Source organism: Chironomus tepperi, unplaced genomic scaffold (genome assembly GCF_022539635.2).
Source record: "Chironomus tepperi strain 1889 unplaced genomic scaffold, CSIRO-AGI_Ctep_v1 contig_423, whole genome shotgun sequence".
NCBI lineage: Eukaryota > Metazoa > Arthropoda > Insecta > Diptera > Chironomidae > Chironomus > Chironomus tepperi.
The window spans coordinates 55,730-81,592 of NW_027226545.1; the positions used below are offsets into that span (position 1 = coordinate 55,730).

A 25,863-nucleotide genomic window follows, 5' to 3' on the forward strand; every position below is an offset into this window, starting at 1 on the left:
TAACAATTTCAGGTATTTAAAGAAGTTTCTGCAGTGCAAAATCAACAAATCATTCATAAACAGCATCAAATTGTGAGTAGACATTAAAATCCAACTTAATATCTAATAAGAAAGTGATTAAAATAAGATCCAGTTAAGTGAAAAAAAATCGTGTTACAAAATATACAAAATATTGCCATAGAGCATCCAAAATCCCGGCATTTTCATACACTTTTCAATTTCCCGTATTATCATTGTCTTTTTATTCGCGAAAAAAAAATTTATAAACATAGAAATTCAATAATTTAATTTAAATGATGATAAAAGGTTTTTGTGTGTAGAAAAAAGTTAATTTAGGGAAAAATGTTTACAAGAACTAATCGACAATTGAGGCCATTAGTGACTACGCAGATTCGTTTAAGGAATTTAATCAAAATCACAGGAATTAATTTCGAATGTGATGATAAAAGTTATGCTGTTTATTTTACATTACATTTTAGTGCATTTTCCAAGCCATTTTACACGTCAAAAAGTGTTGATATTCGTAATAAAAAGGCTGATTGGCCGGAAATTAATTGTGAGAGATATCGAAACAGTTCTCAAAGGTTCATTTGTATCCGTATTTGGCAAACAATAGTTAATAATAGAAGTGAAAACAACAACAATGAAGCTACAGCTGATAAGATGCTCTATCTTTGGGGAGTTTACTTCTCTGGATTAGTCATTGTCTCAAATTTTGAAAGTGGACGATTTAAGGCAAATACCCTTTTATTTCATTTAGATGGTGGGATATTTACATCCTGTGATCAAATTAATAATCAAGAACAGCACCAAATAAATCAGGAACAATTAAAATTTAATCATAATAATATCATTCCATCATTAATCATAAATGAAGAGGCGGAACAGCTTGACAAAGACTGTGATAAAGATAGATACTCAAATTCTAATTTAAATAATTTTATAAATGGCAATAATAATCATAATTACATCAATAGTACTAAATTAAGTCCATCATCACCACCAAAGTTCATTGAAGAATATCAGGAAGAGTCAGTAGTTAGTGTTATGGATATACTTGATGAGTCCATGTATCATAAAGTTAGATATGCTCACATTAACTTTCCAAAAAATGAGATCCAGAAAAGTTATACGATCGATAAATTAATACAAATGCAGGAACTCCAACGTGAAATTTACAATATTAAAGAGAAGAGTAAACTCCTTGGACATCGAATTTGTATGAAAAGTTCAGCATGTCTTGATTTAAATTTAATTATGACAAAACCAGTCTTTTATGAGCCACAAAAACAATCAGGTATGGGACGAACATTAAGTCGATTATTAACGCAAGCACCGCCAAAGCCTGAAACTCTCCTTAAAGGTCATGAGTTAAAAATTAAAATTGAATGTGCTCGATTTCGTATTAAATTATTGACACAGGAACGAGACAGAAGTAGACAATTTAATAAGCAATTAATGGCCAAACGTGAAAAGCTTAAAGATGATAATATTGAGATGGAAACATTAATATGGAATAGCTTAAGAACATTAAATCGTGAGAATTTACGTATGTATGAGGAAAAATTGGCACTACAACGAGAAATATTTACAAATGTTAGGCTGGCCTTGTTAGAGACTCGACGATTTTTATTGAAGGAACTGAATGAAATTTATACGGTGACGAAGAAAAGTGATGGTCAATATACAATAAATGGTATTCATTTGCCTGATGCTGAGGCTTATGGTGAATCAAAAACTAGTTCTATAGATATATCAATTGCTCTTGGCTATGTTGCTCATACTGTTCTGATTATTGCTGAAATATTAAATGTGCCACTAAGAAATCCAGTTAAGAATGAAGGATCGCGATCGAAAATTATCGATATAATTAAGATTTTTGAAGTTCCAAGCGATCGAATGTAAGTATCTAATGAATTTTTGGTGTTTGTTCATAGATTATGTCCAGTAATTAGTGCTTAAAAATGTAACGGTTAAAAAATATTTGAAAAATAACGACCAAAAAATATTTGAAAATGAACTTTTTTTGAAATTCGAAAAATAACTGACATTTTACGTCAGACACTTACGTACGCTTCTTGTCTCTGAGCAAGCTATTGACCTTAAAATTGATATTGAACATCCATTAATGAACATACATCATTTCATCAACGTCGTATAATATATGCTAATTATGATTTTATCACTTCTTCTTTTAGCTTTCCACTATTTTGCCGTGCATCGCCAGTGTCAAATGCTGTATTATATGGCGTATATTTATTAAATCAAAATATATCACAGCTTAAATTCATGTTAGACATGAGTAAGGGAGACTTACGAGCAACATTAGCTAATTTGTGGGATTTAATGAATGGAATTAATGCTGAAATGTATAGTAGACGATTTGTAGAGGATGTAAAGCCAATTGAAAATTCTGCTTCATCAATGGATTCAGTTCCAATCAATGTTCCATTATCACTAAGTCCGCACATAGCTAGACGGTGAGATCTTTAATTAATTATGTAAATTTTATCCAAACTCATTTTTTTTATCAATTTTAGCAAATCACGATCGCTGGAAGATTTTGATGACATGGACGATTTTCATGATAATATTAACACATCAGCTCCAGATCTATCGAATCTACAAATTGACAATTAATATATGCCTAAATCGAATTTTCCTGATATTTTATTAGTTCATTAAAACTGTACTCCACAAAAATGAAAAAAATGCCCCCGATTCATCCATTATCATTATGAATATTATATACACGTTCATTTTAAATGATTATCTATTCATATATTCATATTCATATTATGATTATCAAATATTATGTCAATAAACTCTTCTTCTTTAGAATATCATGTGCTTTTGTTGACTTACAGAGATCAGGCTGGCTAGATGTTTGATTCGGAAGGAAGGTTTTGACTGTTTTGGAGCTTTACATTTTTCAACACAGTTAGTCGTCCTCTAGAAGCAGACATAAAGCCTTGTCGCAGCCATAAAGCCTAGTCGCAGCCATAAAGCCTTTCCGCAGCCATAAAGCCTATCAAGCCTCCTCACGAGGATCCAAACCCTTCTCCATCCATTCTATTTGTTTACAGGGGTTGTAAGCTTTAGATGCTATTTGCGGAAGATCAAAAAGTGTCGACTAGAAACCTCACACCGTAGTAAACATTCAAACATTGTAAACATAAGATAAAGGAAGCGATACTTTAGTAATAATATCAAACTAACGAGCTTGTGAGATAATGTAATGTTTGGTTTATATTTGTTTTCATTTTGAACGACTTGTGTAATGCCTTACACTTGCTGCTGTGTTTATTCTTAAATTTTTTATGCAATATGTTTTTTTGTTCGTTTGTCAGTTTCAAATTTCTTTTTATTTGAGTGACATATTTTGATAGCACATCAAATAAGAATGTAAGCTCGAATATATTGAATTCTTCTGTATGAACAAGTAGGGTTTCTGAAAAACCGCGGTTTTGCGGTTTTCTAAAATTTCAAAAACCGCGGTTTTGCGGTTTTTTGCGGTTTTAAATTTTCATACAAATGTATGAAATTTTTTGAAAAAATAAAATTTGGAGTTTTATGCATAAAACTGTTAAACCTTTCTATTTTTCTCCATTTTATTTAGATTTAGTTTCAAATTGGTTGATAAAATAGTCTTAAAATTATTGGTTATAAAAACTTTTGAAATTAAAGTTGTTCTTAGCAGTTTGTAAGATTTTAGTCCAATTTTTCAAGTTAATAGAAAATTTAAATTTATTTTTGAAAAATTATCTTCATAATTTTCAATTTTGTGGATTTAAGTGAATTTTTCCATACAAAGTTCTAAAACTGCGGTTTTTTCTTTCAAAACCGCGGTTTTTAAAAAACCGCATTTTAGGGTCAAAAAGTGCGGTTTTGCGGTTTTAGGAAAACCGCTTCCAGAAACCCTATGAACAAGAACATATTTATGGGGTTAATTTGTTCAAACTATTTGTTGTGGTGCCTGATCAGAGTAGAGTCTGAGGTGTCGAGACAAATATAGTCAAATTTGCCAGTGCAAAGACATGGCCTCTGTGGTTAGGCATCTGTATCATACTTTTACGAGTACGTTGGTTCGATTCTCATCAGAAGTCGATCGATCTAAGATTGTATAAATAAGAGTGTTGTCAATATGACAAGGAATTTCACTACGCTGACGACCAATTATCCCTGACATACTTATGACTAGATCAGGGATTGTAACGAAATTGTTTTTAATTACTTACTTACTTACTTGGCAGGGGTGAATGCCGCGCGGAGATAATGTCTAAAAGCCGATTTTATAATTTTAATTTTTTTTACTAGTATCTGCCATAAATGTGTGTTCCATCAACTTTATATCTTATTCCTTGATTCGCAAATGAAGAACAATTTTCACTCGAGCGACACAGTGCAACGATCAGCATTTATACCCGTAGAACTGGCTTGAAATCAGTCATCATGGTGCCGTTTGGGCAACTTAGCATATTAACATTAATAACTTTCTGACTTCCTTGGCAAAGCGCGAGGAACCATTACCGCATTTAGAGTTCGTCTGTCTTTGGACATTAACATTAGTACAGTGACCTTAAGATACCCTATCGAACACGTTCTGTATTAGAAGATGATCACCCTTAATAAAAGGTGTCTTTCCTCATTGTGAGAATATTCACAAAATGTTAACAAGAAACCTAAGACGCAATAAATATCACATAATCATTGCTATCAGAGAGAAAGAAAGAAAAAAATGCTGACATCATTTATGTCTTGCAGAAGAAACCACAACGCAGAACATTTTTTTTTATTTTGTTGCCGATCGAATTTCCTGAAACAAAAACAAAAAATCGCTCTCTTTAGAAATGACAAGCTGTAGAAGTGGAAATTTAATTAAAGGAATGATGGAAGTGATAACGCATTTTGCATATTATTATTTTTCCAGATTTGTTGTGTATTTTAAAAATAAAACGAACAACTTTATGTTTTTAACACAATTTTTTTTTTCATGTTGTATTGATTGATTGATATATAATTCTATTTATTTCAACAATGCGCTTAAAAACTAGCATGAAGAGTTATTCATTTTTTTGGGGGTAATTCACTCATCACGTCCAATATTCTTCGGGGTGGATGTTGACAAATGGAGAGAAGATCTGCGACAAAAGAGGAGATAGGAGGATGTGGGGGTCAAATGGACGTCACAAGTGAACAGACCCCAATGTTCAATTAGTTCTGTAATTCCGGCGATTGAGCCAAAAAACAAAATTAATAGTAATAATTTTTATTTATTTTTTTTTTTTCAATATTTTTTTTTCTTTGTAATTCTTCATTCATATTAATTTTTTTTTTTGTGTTTTCTTTCACTTCTCTCAAGAAATAAATCATCGCGCGCCTTAAAAATGAAAATGAATTCTACAATAAAAACCTAATACTTTACTTAATTTATTAATTAAACATATATATCCGATTTATTTCTTCTGCTTTTTTTTTTGTTTTTTTGTTTAGAGTAAGGAAAAAAAAATACAAAATAATTTATACATTGAAACTATATACCACCGATATAATTATTATTTCATCTATTACTTTGTCTCTCACTTTACTTAGATGCTCTCTCAATTGCGAACATTATTACATATCTATCTCTTCTAAACTCCTCATTAAATAAGAAGAAGATTACTATGTTTTTTTTTTTATTTATTTTGGGGGGATTTTCCGATCAAATTATCGGAATAAATTCTATGAATTCTTTTAAATCCAGATGAGATAATTAACTTCCTCTTTTCTTTAATGTAATATGTTTTTTTTTTTTAAGTAAAAACTACTATGAGGATGTGTACATGAAATAAAAATAAAGACATGAAAAAGGGAAGATTAAAATAAAAACGAAGAATTGTTTTTTTTTTCATAATTTAAATAATTACAATTTTTAAAATATATAAAAAATAACTAATAAAAAAATCCATTTTGAGAAAAAAAATATCTATCAAGGGCTTTCTTCTCGCATGTTTTTTTTTTTCTTTCTTGCTTTGTTACTTAAACGATTAGCGATTTTTTTCATCATCATCATCATTAATATGTTATTTTCCTCAATTTCTCTTTTATTTAAATATTTGTTTTTTCTTCTTCTTTTTTTCTCTCATCAATATAGACTAAATACAAATGTTTTACTTCCTTGTCTGGTTGTTGAATCTTGGTGTTGTTTAAAGACAATGACTGGGATTTTATGACTGATTTTTGCCGAGTTCTGCGACTTTAACTATATGATCTACTCTAAAGCAGAGTTCGATATGGACTCAAATTTCATAAGGAGTCGAGTCGACTTGAGTTGACTTTTAAAAACAATATCCGAGTCGACTTCGAGCTTTCCTCTAAAGTTAACAATATAGTGCTTTTTGAAAGAACATTGATCACATTAGCATCTTCCTCAAGCGCAATAACATGAATAGCATATTCTTTATATTAGATTTTGTATCTTGAGTCGAGCTCTGCTCTAAGGTTATCAAAATATTGCTTTTCAAAAGGAAACTAATTTCATAAACACCCTGATACACAGTAGCATGAATATTATAATCTGCATGTTGGATTGCTTTGTCTTGGTCCAATAGAACGATAAGATCAGTGCAATGAGCATTATACGCACAAGGAGCATTTTGTCATACTCCTCTAGCAACCCCTCGGCAGCTCAGTAGGTTAGAGCACATTGACATGTAATTAAGAGGGGGCGAGTTCGAGTCTTACTCGATCTTTGTTGTAAAGAAGTGTAGCTACTTCTCTAGAACCTTTGTTGAAGTAAAAATTCGAACATAATGTGCAAGTAAGCAGAGTTTGCACTTTTTCCAGAATTCTTCATGCTCATGAATGAAACTTGGAACTTAGAAACATATATTCTGAGAATATGCGTAAAATTTTCGAAAATAACGCGGATGGTTTGTCAAGGACAGAATGCTGAACTAAATCAAATACTTCGTTAATTAAGTAGCAAAATTAACCTAATGGTTAGTAATGGCTTGTTTTATGGTAGTTATTTAAATCCTTCTGTTTTATTATTCTTAATGATCTCATAGAGTGTAATAAAATCAAGAAACACGAGGACAGAAGTTGCATCTGTTTTCCTTTGTTGTACTAATATAGCACAACTAAGCAATTAAAGAATATTTTAAAGCTTCTGAGATAATCTCGAGAACATTGCATTTAAAATTACAACTGTCCTAAGTCTGAATGTCAATTCATTCAAGCACAATCTTTTAATCACTCGATCATTGATCTATTTCATTTAGATTCGCATGATCAATACATGGTTATATCCTGGATGTTGTAAAACGACAACAACATTAAATTAAGCATGTTTTTCTCAAAAAAATCATACCATAAGTCTCAGTCAGCATCCCAAACAACCCCAAGATCCAATCGGATCACTTCGAACAATTAGAAAATATTTTTTATCTAAAAAAATTGAACAAAAATAAAAAAAAAATGATGAAAAAATGAAAAAAACTGATTTCCCTCATAAATTCTCATTTTTCCTAGCTGATGTTACTTTTCAGATGATAAATAATTAGGAATTGACTACAATTAATATTCCAATTTAACAAATTTAAAAAAAAAAGTATTCATCCCTCTATCAAAAAGGGACTTTTATGTCATCATAAATTAATTAGTTATAAAAAAATTTGTTCGGTTTCTCTTGCAATTTTTTTTAAGATGTGCAAAAAACTTCTTAAACTTCAAATTAGTTATTCATTTTAAATAAAATGTAGTCTCACACAATTGGTTGTTAAATACTTTTTTTTATATACTCATTCATGAATGAAGAAAAATTTTAATTTAAAGAGAAATCAATTAATTATTTTGTATATTACTAATAACTATTTCCTTTTCAATATTTACAACAGAAAAATAATGTTATTAAAAATTTTTCTCTTTTAGCTAAAAAAACGAACGCGAATTTCATGTTATAGAGGAGAGCTTTTTTTCGAATTAGTTTTTAATTTTGTGTCGTTAAATTCAGGATTGAAGTGATGGTTGAAATTTATTGATATTAAAATTTAATTCAAATTTTAAAGTTTTTTTGAGGTTAAGTTTTTATTTTTAAAAATTCAAAATTTTATTGCAGTTGTTTTTGAAAATTTTACAAATAAATATTTTATGGATTTTAAAAAAGTCGTTAAAATATTTTTAAAATTATATTTATTAAAAAAGTTCGAAATTAAAGCTGAAAAATAAAATACGTTAAAATTTGAATAATTTCATCTAATAAATTCCAACCAAAATCAATCTCTGATTCTTAATATCGTGAATTTCAAATTTTGTTTGTGACTTTTTTTTTAAATAAAAAGTTTTCAATTGGGAAAAATATAATATTAAAAAAAAAAATTAATAGACCCCCATTAAGTGTGTATGTATGTGTGTATACATTGTGAAACATATTTTTTTTCTCTCATTTTTTATCATTCGGCTAATTTTTTTAAAATATAATTATTATTATATTCATTCATTTTTTGTTTTTAGATATCAAAAAAATTCTAATGTAAAATTAATATTTTTTTTTCTTGTGGATTACTAAACAACTAAATTGAACGAATTATTTACAAAAATTTGTTGAGGAATCGCTTCTAATAAGCTCAGACATTGCGCGATCCTCTCAATATATTATTGAAGAGCTTTATTTTTTTTTTAAATTCCTTAACAGCATATAGGGTTTTATTTTTTTTGTAATTTTTTATTTTTTTGTTTTTTTCATTATATCATTCCAACTAAGAAATATATATAATAAGAAGTAGGGGGTGATGGGTGAACTTATTGGAAAAAATGAGAAATCTGCTTAATACAACGATTTTATTTTGTTTTTGTCCATTGTTTTTTGCGCAAAAGAAATTTGTTTTATTTGTTGGAACTGAAATAACTTTGCTTGCAATTCATCATTTTTTATGAACTGAGAAATGAAAAATCAGAATTTTTGAAGATTTTTTGTGTTTTTTTTTTATATCTGAACTTCCACGCGAAAGCATGAAAGTCATTATTTTTGTCCTTATGCTTAGTACTCGAACGTGAAAATTTTTTTTAACTCTTGTACGGAATATTATCTTAATTTTTCTTTCACAATATGAAAAATAGTATCGATCATTATTATTTACTTCTGCTCAATGTTAATTATCAAATTATTATTTTGGATTTCTTCATCTTGTTTCATTCGATAAGACACTTTTTACAGCAGATTCTTATGATTAGCTAAATTTAATTTTTTTATTTTTTCTGTTTTTTACCTCATTCTTTTCCTCTTTTCTTTTTGTGTTACTTAATATGTGTGTGATTTTTCTTTTAAATATTTTAATATTTTTTTTTTTGTTTTTATTATTTTTCTTTAGAAATCATAATTATCAGGTAAGCGCCATCTCGCACAATCATCACTTCCAATGCAAAACGCGGAAGTTGTCTGCTTTTTGTAGCCGAAATAAAAAATAAATATTTTCTAATCCTTCACAGCAACACACAGTGAACAACGAAATGTTTAGCATCACCCAAAATTGAACATATTCTGGTCATATCCGTTCGTAGTAATTAATGGAGATATTACACATTGATCATATCTATCTTAGTACAAAGAGATTGTTACCACAGACATTTCAAGATTGCTATCGTCTGATGAGACAAATAATTCATCTAAGCTATAATCACTTTCTAATAAATGACTTTCATTTAAATATGATGATTCCTGATCGTCATGTGACATTGCTGCTGTTAATGATGATGATGCAGCGGTAGTTTGACACTGCGATTCATTTGGATTTCCATTTAGTGATGAATCGCAGTCAATTCTTGGTCACTTACTACTCTCGCGAGATCCACGTCTTCGACGACCTTCTGATTGACTATCTAAACCTAAAATGTTTTTTTAGCGGATGGAAAAGAAGGAAAGAATTGAGAATTAGAAATTAGAGGTATTAAAAAATGTAAATTAGATTGTAATTAATTCAAATAGACGAGTTTCCAGTTAATCATTAATAAATTCTGAAGAAAAAAACTTTTATAATCCAATTTGGCGGTTAAAGAAATCTTGCTAATCATGAATATATTAAAAAGTAAGTCTGTATCTCATTTTAAAAACTTAATTGAAAGTAAATTGATGTTGTGTTAATGTAACCTCAACAAGAATGGAAATAAAGTAAATAACAGCAAATTCGCGCCAAAAAATAATAAAATATTGAATTGTCATCTTCGAGGAAATTTCTTTAAATATATTCAATGCCACAACGACAAGATTATTAGAAACAACAGTAATTTGTACATCCACGATTCAATAACAATCAGTTGGCAAAAAAACTTCATCAACACGAAAAAAAATCTATTGTCAATATTTGCACATAAAGCAAATATGTGGATCTAATATAAAAATATGAAAATTATTAAAGTGTGAATAACCTACCAGCACTTCTTGTTTTCCGTCTTGGCTCATTTTGATCACTTTTAGCATTTGTGCTGTTATTGTTTGCAGCATGTTGCGTGCTAATTGCCAATGATGACGAACCACTATGCAACGAACTTGCCTTTACATTCGCCTTATTTGATGCAAGTGTAGATGTTGTCATTCTTACACTGCGTCTTGTGCCAATCTTCTCCTCAGGTGGCTGTTTGCCGGGTGTACTATTTTTGCCGCCACTTTGAGTCGATGAATTAAGACTGCCTTGAACAACTGGCGTTATTGTTATTGAAGGTGTTGGCGATGTATTGACTGATTTAACATTTGAGGCATTACTCATTGTATTGACAGTGAGAACTTTATGATTTCTTAACACTTTTTCTTCAGCAATGGTCGGTGATGTTGTTTGACTCTTGCTCACACGAATATTTCTTGATTTGCCAATCATATCACTCAATGGCTCATCACTATCTGACGACTCTTCACCTTTTTTGTTCGTTCCACTATTTAACTTCATATTCTCTTGCTTCTTTCCCGACTTATTTGACATAGCATTTTTGTCGATGTCATCCTGAGTTGTGGCATTACTTGCACATTTTCTAGCTTTCTTGCGTTGACTATTCATATCATCACTTACACATGATTGTGTAGAACTTTCAGAACCTTGGCGTTTTCTCTTATTTTTACCTGATAAGATTTGCTTTGGACTAAGACGATCTGCAGTTAATTTCGATGATGGTTTTACACTGGCAGGTGTATCTGGTGGACTTTGTCTATTCATCTCTAAAGGGCTTTCTAATTTACTACTTGCACGCGTTCTTATACGATTATCACTGTCACCATGTTGTGGTATTTCAATTGAAAGCTGTTGAAGCATATCTGATTTCTTTTCAGATTTTATTAGAGAATCTAATTCATTTGATGATGATGAATTAGTTCCTGTAACGTCCCTTTGTACTTTATCTGCTGCTGAATATGTATATAGCGGAGGATTAGTTCTGAATGGTTTTGGCTCTAATGATTGACTTTTATGATTTTTAGCCTCTAAATCATCATCATCGTCCTCTTCTTTCACATTTAAATGACGATTCTTTATCAAATCATCTTCAATTAGCATCAGTGACGTGTCCATGACTTTTTCATCTTTGATCTTATTTATTTTAGTACAACACTCCTCATTTGGTGGATTTGGTGATTCTCGTTTCTCATTTAAATCTCTTCCAATATTCAGCATATTCTCGTTTAATATATAATCTCCATTAATTCTCTCCTTGCTATCACAGTTCTTAATAAGCTCATCAATACCAGAACCTTCCATTTCAGCTAACGCCGCTTCTATCTCACCTATTTCTCCTTTCGATTTTACATCACCAGGATGATCATCTTCTTTTGGGCTAATTGATCTCTTTATCCCTCGCGCAGGTGGACTATGACTTGTTTGATGTGGACTTTTCTCAGATAAGGCATCCATAGATTCAATACCACTATCCTCACCAGTTTGCGTTTGAGTATTTGGTGATTCTTGATGTGCGGATGATGAATTACCATTTGTTGAATTTAAATTCGAACTATTATTTGCACTACCAACATTAATACGTTGTTGTTGTTGATCTTTAGAGAGATTATTATCTTTCATTTGAATTTCATTCCTTTTGCTATCAGCATTTAAGCTAGTAATTTTTATACTACTTTTACTAGATATGTCCTCACGATTGAGGATGTTGTCTTTTGATTCACTCATTGCAGTTGATGTTTGCATCGTACTCATTGTATGTGATAATAAATTTGATGATTTTTGTTGCTGTTGTTGTTGTTGTGAAGCTGTGATATGTTGTGTCATTGACTCAAGAAATTTTTGTTTAAATTTTTCTTCACTTATCGTATCGCTATTATCTTGTGGAAGTTGAGGTGTTGATGATGTCGTTACTCCAGTAATTTGACTACTTGATAATAAGGATGTTTTACTAAGATTACTAGCATTATTATTATTATTCATGTTTGAGGTTGTAAGTGAATTTAAATCGACTAAATTAATTATTTTTACTTGATGTGATGATAATGACGATGTTTTTGCCGATAATTGTCGATTTAATTTATTTTGCCCACCACCTACTCCACTATTATTATTGCTAATTATCGTGGAGTTTAAGCCCTTCAAGTTTTTTGACGATGACAAATTTGAATGTTGTGGTAATGTTCCAACATTTGTTGAGCCAATCGTACCAGTTAATGTTGTAAAATGAATTTGTTGTATCTCATCATTTTGATGTTTTATCTCATTGATTGTAGTGCCACTTAATCGACGCTTCTTGCCGTCTGACGTTAGAAGACCATTTGTGAGTTCACTTAAATTTTTTCTTGATGATCCATCACCAAATACGAGTGTCGTTATGGTATTACTTGATGGATTACTTGACACCGCCGATACTGACACATCTGAGAAATTTTTATTTCCTGACATTATGGATGATACTAACTTTGCTGTATTGTTCTGTTGATGATTTACTTTGTCACATGATGTCATTCTGCTATTATCTTTATTATGTACCTCATGATGAGATGGTGTATTGCCCGTTGTTGCCGATATTGTCACATTATAATTTGCTAATGAATTAACTAATTGACGAGCACTCAATGGAATGTCCTGTGATGTTAGCATCTGATGTTGCTGTTTCTCATGACTATTTAGAACTAAAATATCTTTTTGCTCCATCATGGTAATTTGATGATCTTGTGAGTTTAATCGCTTTAAGGACTTTTTCGAAGTATCATCAGCATCTTCACCGCCCTGGGATTTTTTACGATCTTTTCGACTATTTATCACTACCGAATTTCGTCCTCGTAATGATATATGCAATGGTGGTACACGAAGCTCTTCATTTGTGTTTCCTGTTAATGTTTGAATTAAAGATATTTGTTGATTATTAGTTCCAATTGTGTTCGCTGTTGTAGATGTTGGCGCAATTATTTGATTATTATGCAATGTTATGTTAGAATTACCATTTGTATTGAGAGACGACATTAGAAAGTTAGTTCCTTGCTGATTTGACTGTGCAACAATTTGTATGTTACCTTTATTAATTTGTTGACTGTTAATCGACTGATTATTAACATTAAAATTCGATACCGTTGTTGGTTTGCTGAGATCCATTTTGGGGTCCATTTTTGAAAGTTTCAAAACAAGTTTGACTGACTTTTCAGTGCCTCCCTCGGACAATATTTGCTGTTCTGTTGTCGTCACTTGAGGAATTGTTGAATTTTTCCTAGGTTTACTAGCTGAATTTGGTTTAACTTTCGGAACTTTTTCTTTCGGTGGTTTGAGACTCTTCTCTTTAGGCTTCCGCGTTGCCTTTATAGTTCCATCTTTAGTTATCTTCTCCTTACGAGTCTTTTTAATTTTTGTATTTAAAATATCAGTTGAATTTGATTTTTCACCATCACTCAAATCACTTGCGCCTTTTGAGAATCCCGTGCTGCACGAAGTTTCATCATCATCAGAATAGAGAGAATTGGACATATCAGATTGTATCATGTCACCGAATTGCTTGAGTAAAATTTTCTTTCGTCTTGACTCTTCACTATCATTATCTGAGCCATGATCACTATCCTGATCACTTGGCATTGGCTCTAAATCACCCGTTAATGGATTTATCAGAAATTGTTGTTTCTTCTTGTCTTCACTGGGAAATTTTTCTTTAGACTGAACATTCTGATTAATCGTCGGTGGTATATTTAATGAAGCTGTAGTTGTTGATGTTGTTGTTGTTGACTCATTTTTTGCAATTCCACTACTATTATTATTGTTATTAACATTATTATTATTATTTTGTGAACTAAATTCTAAATCCAGATCCTTTCCTTCTAATAATGAATCAAATTTAGAATCAAAGAGGGCACATTCTAACTCGCTGGGATTCAATGTCGGCAGCAGCGAGTCTAGTTCGTTTTTTGTTAAATTGAGATCAGGTAAATCTGTCAAATTTAAACCAAGCGTTTCACTACCACTACTATTATTAAGTTGTTGTGACTGCTTCGGTTCATTTTTGATGAGCATTTGTTGTAAATTTGCATTTTGTTGAGGCACTGATTGGATTCCATCAATATGATTTTGTTGTTGCTGATTCTTTTGATGCTGATGCTGCTGTTGTTGTTGCTGCTGTTGACTTAAATTGTATTGCATTTGGTATCGAGCAAACTCTTGATAGCTACTTTTTGTTGCGGAATCCATTGGTTTATTTAAAACCTTCATTGGATCATAAAAATTTGATGTGGAAGATTCAGCTTGTAAGGATGTAGACAATGTTGATGATGATGAAGAAGGCATAGAATTATATTGGGCTTGGATATTCTGTTGCTGCAAATTTCCTCCTACTGACTGTTGTATTGGGTGTCGAAACTGATGCATTTGACCGCCGATTTGTTGCTGTTGTTGTTGTTGCTGAATTTGAGGAGGTCTCGTTATCAGCGTTTGATGTTGCTGTTGGTGTATCGGCACTATATTGCGAATATTTTGTTGAAGTTGTTGTTGCTGCTGCTGCTGTTGTACTGAAGGTCCAATTAAACGTGTTACTATTGATTGTTGTTGCGGTTGTTGAAGTTTATTATTAATTACACTGTGAGAAGGCACTGATATTGATGGATTTAAAATGGTCGTCGAGGCATTATTAACAAGCTGCTGCTGTTGCTGCTGCTGCTGGTTACTATTACTTATTAATGTCTTAGTATTTGATAATGCTCCAGCATGATTTAATATTTGCGTAGATCCTTGCGAATTCAGAACGATCGATTGTTGCACTATCGCATGTTGTTGCACAGGTAATTGAGTCTTATTTACATTTACGCACTTATTTATATTCACTATGTTTGATTGTTGCTGCATATGCTGCAAATCTGGAACAGAGCTGTTTGATGTTACCAAGCTAACTTGTTGGGTTGTCGCCGTCGCAGAAGACGCTTGGATATTGGTTGCGTTATTTAAACTACTATTGTTAACAACTTCATTTTGTAAAAGATTCACTAATAAAGGGCTCGATATGGCAATATTATTATTTGCACCACCACCACTACTAACACTATTATTATTGTTATTATTATTTATATTATTTGACATTTGCTGTTGAGGATGATGAGATTGGGTTTGTGATGTTCCTAATGAAGAAGCTTGCGATGATGATGAAGCTTTACTATTTAAATTACTATTAATATTACTATTATTATTCGGATAGGGTGGTGGAGGAGGCTGACCAACAGTATTTGAAGGCGCTATGAAATGTTGACTATTTCCAATATGTTGTTGATTCATTCCCATAGTATTTTCTCGTCTTTGTATCACTCTTGCCTGTGTCATACTTTCAAATGGAAATTCACACGCAGTATCCGTTGTAACATTTGGCAGCACATGAACAGGCAATTTTCCATCCATAGGACATATAGTATTTGGTGATTTAAACAAAGTTTTATCTGTGGGACCATTGTGTAAATTTGAGGCTGGTTGTTGTGATAGACTCGATGATATTGAATTTGAAGTTGATGGAATTGGATTATCTAGAGAATGCGACGATGTTGAAGCATTTGGTTGTTGTTGCTGTTTATTTTGCGTCAATATCCTCGTTAATTCTCCTAAACCCTCCGATTGTTGACCAGCTGCTGAATTATCTAAAAAATAATATTCATAAATTGTATTAAATTTTTTTTGTTGTTGCGGAAATCATAATTTAAAAACTAACCGGATGATGTCCGTAGCACAATTTCTCGATCAACCAATCTTAAAGATATCACAGTATCACCCTCTAACTGAACTGAAAGTATCCCCAGTTCTCTTAATGCACTATTGCCCTCGGCTGCTAGTTGTCGTAGTTTTGATGCCGCTTCCTTTGGAATGGACAAAGTCACCCGAACCGAATTCCATGGTTCAACCTACATTTGGATTTTTTTTAATTGAATTAGTAAATTTTTGTATACGAAATTTTAATGGGAAAATAATTACCTTATTAACTTTGAGACGTTTTGATTTAGGTTGCTCATCAATAAGGCTGTTGAGGCATGCTACAAGTTTATTTAATTTTTGTGGAAATGTTGGATCGTGGTAATCTCCTTCACAAATAACAACTGCTGTTAAATTATCATTACCGTCACTATCTTCCGCCATGCTACATATTAATACACATAACAAAAAGATATTTATTAATAATTTAGTAAAAATGTGCAATAATAATCGTAGATATTAAGTAATATTATTAATTTAAGGATTAAATTACATTATTTAACTAACTTTTCAATCATGAATGAAAATTTTTCTTAGAAAAAAATATTTTTTGTGCATTTATGGTGTGTATAGTAAACACAAAATTCGTGTATATACACAAGGCACCATAATTTTTTTTTTTCTCTGTAAGTGTGTTTACTTCTATCTTTTTCATATTTTCATTCATATAATTTTATTGATAATATTAAATAAACTTTTTGGTCCACTAAAAAAGACTTAATTCATTAATTTAAATAAATTTCAAGTCATAAAGTAGAAATATAATTAAGGAATAGTAATAAAATGAAAATTTAGTTTCTTGTTTCAAACATTGTGTATGTTCGTACATTATTTTTTCAGGAAAGGAAAGGAAAAATGGAAGCTCAATAATTTTTTCACTCGACTTTTTTTTTTTCTTCTCATTTCTCGTTTTACAATTTTTAATAATTTTAAAATTATACAAACCTTTAATTGATCTTTTCCATGCCTTTTCTTTATGGATACATAATTGCTGATTTTTAAAACCTAGAAAGGAACCATTCACGGTGGCAAGAAGAGACTGAAATGAAATTTTTTGTTGTTCCGTTTTCTTTTCTTTTTTCTTATGAGAGAGAGCTCATGAGCTATGGACGAATGGAAAAATTGACTTTTTTAATGGCATACGAATGAATAGATAAGAACATAATGTTTTTAATTCAACAACATGAAGCATAAATCATATAATTAAACATGAATTAAATAACACCTTTCAGGGATTATGTGCCAAAATGTAAATTAAAATTGTTTAGATGACGCAAAGCTCTGAACATAATGGATAATATTGGTAGATGGGTCTATACGTCATGTTTGTCATTAGACTTGCGTTAATATTATGCATTTTCACAAAACATTCAATCACAATAAAATGCCAAGAAACGGCAAAAAAATTTTATTAATTAATTTTTATATAGTCCATAGACATTAATGTTGAAGCATCCCAGTCGTCGCCATTTTGAATGGCTCTTATTTTGTGGGAGTGTGTAAAAATCAAATTAAAATTTTCTACTGCCAGCATGTTTTTCATTTCGTATGCTTATCATTATCATTTTTTCCATTATCCAATGATTATTATTATTACATGGCTTCAATTTAAAACTTTAATCTTTTATGCGAACGGCAAGGTTTCTTCTTAGGTGTTCTCACTTTTTTTTTCTCTTATATATACTCTTCAATATTTTATTCTTTCTTTTCACACAAACTCTATCGTTTTCACACTTAAAAACAATATTTAATTGATTAACACAATCTTAAAAATGTTCTTCAACATATTATTAAACTATTTACGTTTAGTTTTCCAGTTTATTTTGTAAAATTTTAATATTTTTTGAACGATCCAATTTTTTCTCTTTTGAGGCGAAAATGATGCAAAACTGAGCAACGACAATTTTTTGAGCAACAAAAATAACGCTGAGCAATAAAAAAATCGATTCCCGCCTTACAAATTAATATTAACCGTTAACCGTTTGTTTATTTTGGGATGAATGTATCAACTGAGTACAATTTTTGTTGTTGATATTTCTTTGTGGGTAAAACTTTAAGCATTTCTTAAAGTTTTCATTGAACATACTCAGAGATGTCAAGATGTCAGCACATGAATTGTCCTTTTCTAAGTGGCATCTTTCTGAAACTTTGTTACTTTTTGAAACTATTCTAATGTTTGTAAATATCCTCATACATATAAACATGACTGCAATTGTACTTTATATGATCCAACTTTTCAGGCTTTAGATTATTAAATTCCGAGAATTTGTTTTTGAACGAATGTTTCTTTAATTTTACATTTTCTAGGACAAATCAAATTAGATTCATAGTAATTTATTGGAATTATTAATTGGATGAAATAGTTTTTGTTCATTCCGTTATTCTTCCTGATGATAACCATTGTGGTGTGAAATTTGAGATATTGAATCATATATATGCGATCATTTGAGTTCGTGATTGAGGTCGCTATGCTCGTACGTTCACGCATAATAGCGGCGTCTATACTAGTTTTGTGAGTACATGAGTTCGATTCCTATTTGAAGCCGAACTATTAAATAGTGTTGGCAAATTGCCAAGAATCCAGATAACGCTCACGAAATTCTGTATTTAAGATTCTTTTTGAAAATTGAACTTAAATTTTAGGATTTCTGTTTAGATGCTTATCTAAAAATCGTAGACTACTCAAAATTATGGCTTCTTTTTTTCCATTGGTTATTAAGTTGCTTGTTCTTTACTACCACTTTGATGTTGATTGGAGTATTTAAATTAAAACAGTCAAAAATCTTATTGAAGAGCATGAGAAGAACAAGAAGACTTATTGATAAGCTAAAGATCTATAAATTTAGCAAACTATTTCAGCAAGACTAACATCATTGTCAATGCTCGCCTCAATAAAATGCTTCCTTGAAGTACGCTAATTATAGATAACATTGATCGATGTTAAATTCATTTGAAAAACATTTGTAGTCACAACGAAGTAAGAAATCGCTTCAATTATACTCAATTCCATAGAATTCTATGCCTTTTTGTTCTGTTCCTTTTTAGACAAAGTTTTTGATTCAAGTCATTTTTATGATTTTAAGTGTGTTCCAAATGAACCACTAATTTCCAAAATAAATTGTTAAATACTAACTCTGAATTCCTTAAATTAAATTTGAAGAACTACCTAAATTAATCCACGGTTTAGCAAGAGTTGATCACATGTATGGCTTTAATATACTTGAAAAATGATCTGCAACTTATAAAATGATCTGTTTAAGTAATAAAATTACCTTGCCAAATCAATCTAGGTAGAATAAAGACTTAATTCTTTTTCTCTCCCCCAATGGTCCTTAATTAACTGTAATTTTCATCATATGAAATGAACTGACATGAACTGATGTTTTACTGAATGAATTTGGCATCATAAGCTATCATCAATTCTGAACGATGAATAATGATAATGATTAGATAGATATGCTTGATATTATCAGAAAACAGTGAATTATGCATGAAATAATGGACTTAATGTGAGAAAATCAGCATAATTCACCTTTTTGCTCATCATAAAATTTTGAAAACTTTTTGATCGTTGGAAAAATGATGGAAAAGTAATGATTGTTTTGCAGGATATGTCTATAGACTTTTTTTATGCACCAAATGTCTCAACTATCTATTCTAATCGATTTAATCCCAAAAAATGAATTTTTGAAGACCTAAAAAACAAAATGACAGACTAAAATAGAAATAATTTATGTCTAATAAGAAGTTATGCCTATGTGATAACTGAAAAATATTAATGACGATGATGATTATGAATGATCAATAATGATGGATATTTAAGAAAAATACAATTTCTTATATTATCCGTTTTATTAAGTTATACTGCATGAATGCAATTTTTTTCAACACCAATGGTTCAAAACTTTACTTTTCCATCAAATTTTTCTGCTTTTTTTTGTATTGGAACTAAATTACTGTTGCGAAAAAATTAAGAATTATGGATTTTTAATCGCGCTTCTCTACGCACTGCATATATCCGCCGGCTACCATACGTTGGAATGCTGCCTCTGGATCGTAGTTTCTGAAAGAATTATGGAATGAATTAATGCTAGATGGTCAGATGAGGAAGATCCTGAATAACTTACTTGTAGAATTCTGCATAATCGCGTTTCTTTGGGTCGTTACGGAGGACTTTTACGGCCACTACGAGAGCTGTGACAAGGACACCTGAAATGATGAGGTTTTTCTTGATTTGATTTTGGAGAAGTCCTCGAAGTTGTGGCTTAGCGACTGACATTTTTGTGGATTCTGAAAAAAATACAGGTTAATGATAATGTAATTGTTTATTATTGTCTAATGAACTATCTCAACTAATATTATTCACTTCTTATGTCACAAAACTGATTATATCACTAAATTATTATATTAATAGGAATGATAAAATGCTGAATATCACCGAACATAAACTTTTCAATATTATGTAATTTTATGTGAAAATAAAAACTTGATTTTTTCATTAATATCAACACTTTTCATATTTCAACTACTTTTAATGCTTTTCTATTCAACTAATAAGCAATTTAATTAAATTTTTATTAACAGACCTTCAGTAATTTAGTAGCAAATCCGTGAATTTATATGCGAAAAAAATCGATGAATTTTTTTTTCTCACAACTTATTTTGCGCAAAGTTTTCCCCTTATTCGATATTAAAAAAAGTGCGGGAATTTCAAATTCAAAAGTTTACTTTAACGAATTTTTGCTTTGAAATTCTAAGAATTTTAAGACAATGCCATAAAATTTCACTGAAAACATAAGAACAGACATGGTTTTTTTCATGTTCACGTGCACGTAACATGGTCGTTAAACATTCCTTAAAATCATAAAAATTTGCATTTCAAGGATTACAATTTTTCTTAACCTCCCCCAAAAATCCTTTCTGGTCACTTTTTTTGCAGAAAAAAAGCATACCTTTTTTGCACTTAATTACTTATATTGTCACCTAAAAAATATTTCATGTAAAAATTCTACCTGATTAGTCTAATTAGGGAAATATTTATGATCCTGTGAGAAGACATTCTCTCATTTACAAAGAGCTGCACACAAAAAATTTTGACTATAAAAGACAAGCCTGAATTCCTCAAATTATCAAACGTTCATCGACCATCGAAGTGGATAGTAGCAGCATAGCTGCAGAGATCACTAAACAAATATAGAAAAGGACAATAGAACAAAAAGGTACAAAAAAATATATTTTTAAGTGAAAAAATAAAAGTGAAAAATAACAAAGTGAAGATCAGTGATAAATGAGCAGTGCAAGCAGTAACAAAATGGATACGAATCGTCCTTCCTATACATCATTCGATACTGAAGTGAATTTCAACTATTGATATTTTTCAATTGAACATTTAGTACGGATGAAGTATGGGAGGGAAGATTCTTAAGTGATCAATAAGGAATAGTGCATGAATATGGATTAGAATTTTATTTCCCTTATTCCTTCCGCTACTGAAGTGTCAATTGAACTTTTAGTACGGAGGAAAAAAGGGAGAGAAGGTTCTTAAGTTCAGCAAAAACAGCAATAGCAGCAGCATGAACATAGGTTATAATTTTATTTCCTTTATTTCTTCTGGTACTGAAGTGAATGTCAATTATTGATATTTGTCAATTGAACTTTTAGTACGGAATAAATATGGGAGGGAAGGTTCAGACCAATCAGCAAAACCAGCAACAAGAACATGGATTAGAATTTTGTTTCCCTTTCTCCTTCTGATACTGAATTGTATTTCAACTGAACTTTTAGTACGGAAGTAAAAGGGAGATAAGGTTTTAAAGATCATCAGAATTACTGCTTATTTGGAATCATATAACATTACGAATCAGAATCAGCTCTATAGCTCGTTGGGTTTCGTTGTACATAATTGTAATTAATAAATTAAGTACGGCAAAACTCTGCGGGTTAAGGAGCTTGAAAATCATCAAGCATAAATATCAATTTAACATTTTAAGATCAGTTCAAAAGTAAAAGTATCTAACAGTTGCTTTTCCTCTACCTACAGATGAATAACAGAATACAAATTCCAGCAATGGACTTGAGAGAGCTCGACGCACTAAGATTCTTCTTTGAAATTAATCAGCAGCAAATGGATCCTGCTCAATTACAGCGAATTTTACTTCAACATCAATTACAGAATCAAATGAGGCAACAATCATTGCCATACTCACCGGTGTTTCAACCTAAAGAGACTGATGCTTCAACACCAGATGATAATCGGGTTGCAAACCTTAGTCAAATTCCAGAACCAAAAGTAGTCTTTCAATATGTTCCAACTCAGCAATTTCCTTCACCAACACCCACACCAGAACCTCAGTTTTATGATGAAGACAATGGTTATCAGCAGCTAGCGAAGAAACGCAAAACTTTTCACATTGAAGATCGCTGTAATTTCATAAATTTGAAGGAAGAGCCACAAGAGAATTTGTTAATGACACCAACATCATCAAATCAGGATTCAGACTTGTCTGATCATGAAACATTAACCGAAAGCAATTGTCGTCTACCTCTTTTAAACTTTAAAGGAATAGCAAATTCATGGAAAGGACTCGGCATTTACAATAATCTACCTGAAATTGTTTTGAAAGACTTTGACAGAATATTAAAAGAAAGTCATACAATGAAAAAGATGGTTATTAGTGACTTAAATCGTGAATTTCCTGTCAATTATGAATATAATCCAAAAAAGTCTAGAATTAGGACAAATTATGCAGATCCACAAATTGCTGATGATCGTACAAGAAATAATTTGGCGAGTAGACGATCAAGACAGAGAAAGAAGTTCCAAACTCAAATCCTTCAATATTCTGTTGACTTTGATAAAGATGAAAACCTTTTATTGACTAACCAGGAAAACTGGCTACGAGAATTGATATCAAATTTAGAGAATAAGATTATAGCTAATAATTTAAATGCTGATTCAAAGATTTATGCATTAAGAAAGAAATGTGGCTTCGAATAAACTAAGAATCATGTCCTTATGACCAAGTCAAACTTATGATAGTACGTAACTATTCCATTCATCACATATTATGTTCCTTAAATCAAATCTAACCTAAAATTATTTATTAAGTATTTTATAATAAAAATAAGCTTCAAGCTGCCACCTTATAAGGAAAAAGAAAAAATATACAACTTTATTTATTTATTGTCAAATTTAATAGTCAGAACAAATTTAACGCTTAAGGATGTTAATTTTAGAGCTACCTGCCTAAGATTCAGGCAGAAAAAAAATATTTCATAAAACACAACCATTTATGACTTCATAAGCCGAGCCTAGGCACAAATAATTTTTCGTATTATAACTAGGCAATATCGATACTAAGACTAAAACAGATTTATGACTATACCAGGATATACGAGAAGGCAGAGTTGATATCTTTGGATCTTTGCCTTCAAGCTCTAAAATTCTAAATTTTAGGATGAGAGACAATGCCTCTATATCAGAAGTTACGCCTTGATAATGGCTATTCATGACAGCACATGATGATCAAAATAGAAGCAAAGGCAGTCAAAGCCTTTACAAGCCTATAAATTCAAAAATATCAACACTGCAAGAAGGATGTGAAAATTTGCATAAATCCTTATCAGGTAAAGAGCTTTTTCTACCTAAATAAATACTACCTGAGCATCCTTGCAAACATGCTCCGACTGTGATAGCATATGTTCTCTACCTGATTAGGATTCAGGTAACAAAACATCCTAATATTGAGCAAATTTGTTATTTTATGTAAATTCCTTCAAAAATTCTAGCCAAATCTTTAAATCCTAGACTAATCCATCAGACAGTAGCTCTATTACAATTCACAAAAAGTTATATCCATTTTGTTTTTAGTTCCACTTTAACACAGTGCAATTTCAATCAACATCAATAAATTCAATTTATTTAATAAGTATGTAGATATATGTAGGAAGAAAAGTCTATAAGTTTAAATTCATTGTGTTCACTCATCAACTTGATAGCCACACAGTCTCTCCATCATTTTAAAAAGACAATATCTTGAGTCATATTCCATATCGAACCAGTAATTTACAGCTATGCATTTATGTGACTGCTGTACATGATGATACCAAAGTGTTGGAAGGTATAAAATGTCACCGGCATTAATACGTACTCGATAAACGTTGGCTTTTTCATAATGTGGATATTTTTTAAGGTCTGGATTAAGTGGATCTATTGATACCCAGTCAATCATTATTGGCTTTTGACAGTCTGAAATGTAAAGTTTTAAAATTCATGAATCAATCAATTTAAGGCATTAAAATTTACAGACTTACCATCAAATAATGGCTTAATCCTCATGACATTATTATCGTCTGTCTCATAAATTGCAGATTGATATGTTAATCGAGGAATAAGATGAACGTCCACGGGTGGAATAAGTATGAAATCTTTAAATCCTGATATGACACAATAAATATTCTCGTATGGATCTTTATGCATTGATGATACAGCTCTTGAATCTCCCATCCAGAAGTTTACAGCATCTGGTTCCTTGTCAAATGCTTCCTTTGCAAAATTTATTAATGAATAGTCGAGATCGTCAACAAGTTCTGGAAAGTCTTCTGTGAGATTTGAGTTTTGTCGCTGGATGTAATGAACAGGTCCACTGGAATTGGAAGAAAGCATTATGTTTATGTCTATAGTAATGAATATACAGCACAAACTTACTTTTTGTCATCTAAAGCATCTAAAAAGTCACTCATAGTCATTGAGGCTTCCTCAGGCATTACAAAGTACTCTTTTCCATCCTTACTGTTTCTTGCAATTCCATCAGCATATCCATTTGGTGTGATTGCAACATTAACTTCCTTCTCCGGAATCAGCTTTCTATAGACACACACATTCATTCCAAATATACATTACAATACTTCAAAAATAGACATATTCTTATGATATTTGAGAGGGATAAATGGATTTGAATATTTCGTGTCGACGAAATGAGAACAGAATGAAAGTTGATTAATGACATGATATGGATTATTTGGCGATAAACAAAAGGCTCGAATTAATTGATGACGATGAGACTATGAGCTAGTAAATTGACAAATATTAATTGATTAAGTATTGTAAATTGTGCACATATTCTTTTTGAATTAAGTCCAAAAATATATAAAAGTATGAAAGAAAGGCCTTGTTATAAAAATAAATTTCTATAGCATAATACATGATCTTCAATTTTCTCTTCTGTAGATATAATTTTTCACGGTTTATTATTTCCTTTGCGGTGGAATTACCTCAAGTATTTTGAGTTCCATTTCTTAAAAGCTGGTGTTTCTGTCAGAGCATTGCGAATGACAAGTGGTAGGTTCTTATTCACATGATTTCTGATGAATTCTAATGATGTTGGGATGTCAAATCGTTCAACTATTTTAGATCCAAGGAAAATTTCTAAAAGAAATGAAAATTTTTATTAATTTTCTTGACATTTTTTAAATTGATTAATTATTGACACTTGCCACTAGCTTCCATCGACATCTTATTGAATTCCTCAAAGAGTTTCGGATCAAGATTATATTTGCTAGTCATTTTGTTTAAATCACTATCCTAAACTACCTTAATTCACTAAATTTATTGCGCGCAAGTTTTTAATTCAAAACATTCAAAGAAAATTAATTTCGATGTTTACATCGAAAAAAAAAATTCAATTTTCGATGA

At 30.9% G+C, this 25,863-nt stretch overlaps 5 protein-coding genes across 7 annotated transcripts; 2 read left to right on the forward strand and 3 right to left on the reverse strand.

The window, feature by feature from the left end:
* Window positions 1-229: 229 nt before the first annotated feature.
* On the forward strand, window positions 230-2,841 carry Uvrag (UV-resistance associated gene). The gene is made up of 3 exons (XM_070649346.1): window positions 230-1,901; window positions 2,199-2,480; window positions 2,541-2,841. Exons 1-3 carry the CDS (start codon window positions 343-345, stop codon window positions 2,638-2,640), a joined length of 1,941 nt encoding a protein of 646 aa, XP_070505447.1. The 5' UTR covers window positions 230-342; the 3' UTR covers window positions 2,641-2,841.
* A 2,123-nt stretch (window positions 2,842-4,964) lies between these two features.
* Window positions 4,965-18,022, reverse strand: Ncoa6 (Nuclear receptor coactivator 6). Of its 3 annotated transcripts, XM_070649371.1 has the most exons (7): window positions 17,767-18,022; window positions 17,115-17,208; window positions 16,392-16,554; window positions 16,132-16,321; window positions 13,406-16,060; window positions 10,412-13,294; window positions 4,965-9,867 (listed from the first exon to the last, which is right to left on the reverse strand). In XM_070649371.1, the coding sequence occupies exons 3-7, from the start codon at window positions 16,551-16,553 to the stop codon at window positions 9,809-9,811; spliced, it is 5,949 nt and encodes a 1,982-aa protein (XP_070505472.1). In that variant the 5' UTR covers window position 16,554; window positions 17,115-17,208; window positions 17,767-18,022; the 3' UTR covers window positions 4,965-9,808. The 3 variants fall into 3 exon arrangements, with proteins under 3 accessions (XP_070505472.1, XP_070505471.1, XP_070505470.1); XM_070649370.1 differs by having other exon boundaries at window positions 10,412-16,060; window positions 17,115-17,174; XM_070649369.1 differs by having other exon boundaries at window positions 10,412-16,060.
* A 1,980-nt stretch (window positions 18,023-20,002) lies between these two features.
* Window positions 20,003-20,892, reverse strand: LOC139097483 (cytochrome c oxidase subunit 6C-like). Its single transcript, XM_070649353.1, has 3 exons — window positions 20,756-20,892; window positions 20,297-20,459; window positions 20,003-20,232 (listed from the first exon to the last, which is right to left on the reverse strand). The coding sequence occupies exons 2-3, from the start codon at window positions 20,446-20,448 to the stop codon at window positions 20,157-20,159; spliced, it is 228 nt and encodes a 75-aa protein (XP_070505454.1). The 5' UTR covers window positions 20,449-20,459; window positions 20,756-20,892; the 3' UTR covers window positions 20,003-20,156.
* A 228-nt stretch (window positions 20,893-21,120) lies between these two features.
* LOC139097499 (uncharacterized) lies at window positions 21,121-23,247 on the forward strand. The gene is made up of 2 exons (XM_070649368.1): window positions 21,121-21,388; window positions 22,210-23,247. The coding sequence occupies exon 2, from the start codon at window positions 22,210-22,212 to the stop codon at window positions 23,164-23,166; it is 957 nt and encodes a 318-aa protein (XP_070505469.1). The 5' UTR covers window positions 21,121-21,388; the 3' UTR covers window positions 23,167-23,247.
* Window positions 23,248-23,339: 92 nt separating this feature from the next.
* Window positions 23,340-25,861, reverse strand: JMJD7 (Jumonji domain containing 7). The gene is made up of 5 exons (XM_070649336.1): window positions 25,665-25,861; window positions 25,443-25,596; window positions 24,877-25,035; window positions 24,483-24,814; window positions 23,340-24,417 (listed from the first exon to the last, which is right to left on the reverse strand). The coding sequence occupies exons 1-5, from the start codon at window positions 25,732-25,734 to the stop codon at window positions 24,149-24,151; spliced, it is 984 nt and encodes a 327-aa protein (XP_070505437.1). The 5' UTR covers window positions 25,735-25,861; the 3' UTR covers window positions 23,340-24,148.
* Window positions 25,862-25,863: the final 2 nt, after the last annotated feature.

What these genes read in the sequence shown, in the direction of transcription:
- Uvrag (XM_070649346.1), top strand. Translation starts at nt 343, where the DNA reads ATGTTTACAAGAACTAATCGACAATTGAGGCCATTAGTGACTACGCAG. An exon ending in GAAGTTCCAAGCGATCGAAT is followed by an intron (nt 1,902 to 2,198) that starts GTAAGTATCTAA and finishes TTCTTCTTTTAG; the next exon opens with CTTTCCACTATTTTGCCGTG. An exon ending in AGTCCGCACATAGCTAGACG is followed by an intron (nt 2,481 to 2,540) that starts GTGAGATCTTTA and finishes TATCAATTTTAG; the next exon opens with CAAATCACGATCGCTGGAAG.
- Ncoa6 (XM_070649370.1), bottom strand. Translation starts at nt 16,553, where the DNA reads ATGGCGGAAGATAGTGACGGTAATGATAATTTAACAGCAGTTGTTATT. An exon ending in AACGTCTCAAAGTTAATAAG is followed by an intron (nt 16,322 to 16,391) that starts GTAATTATTTTC and finishes ATCCAAATGTAG; the next exon opens with GTTGAACCATGGAATTCGGT. An exon ending in TGTGCTACGGACATCATCCG is followed by an intron (nt 16,061 to 16,131) that starts GTTAGTTTTTAA and finishes ATTATTTTTTAG; the next exon opens with ATAATTCAGCAGCTGGTCAA.
- LOC139097483 (XM_070649353.1), bottom strand. Translation starts at nt 20,448, where the DNA reads ATGTCAGTCGCTAAGCCACAACTTCGAGGACTTCTCCAAAATCAAATC. An exon ending in GATTATGCAGAATTCTACAA is followed by an intron (nt 20,233 to 20,296) that starts GTAAGTTATTCA and finishes TAATTCTTTCAG; the next exon opens with AAACTACGATCCAGAGGCAG.
- LOC139097499 (XM_070649368.1), top strand. Translation starts at nt 22,210, where the DNA reads ATGAATAACAGAATACAAATTCCAGCAATGGACTTGAGAGAGCTCGAC.
- JMJD7 (XM_070649336.1), bottom strand. Translation starts at nt 25,734, where the DNA reads ATGACTAGCAAATATAATCTTGATCCGAAACTCTTTGAGGAATTCAAT. An exon ending in GATGTCGATGGAAGCTAGTG is followed by an intron (nt 25,597 to 25,664) that starts GCAAGTGTCAAT and finishes CATTTCTTTTAG; the next exon opens with AAATTTTCCTTGGATCTAAA. An exon ending in GATTAAGCCATTATTTGATG is followed by an intron (nt 24,418 to 24,482) that starts GTAAGTCTGTAA and finishes TTTACATTTCAG; the next exon opens with ACTGTCAAAAGCCAATAATG.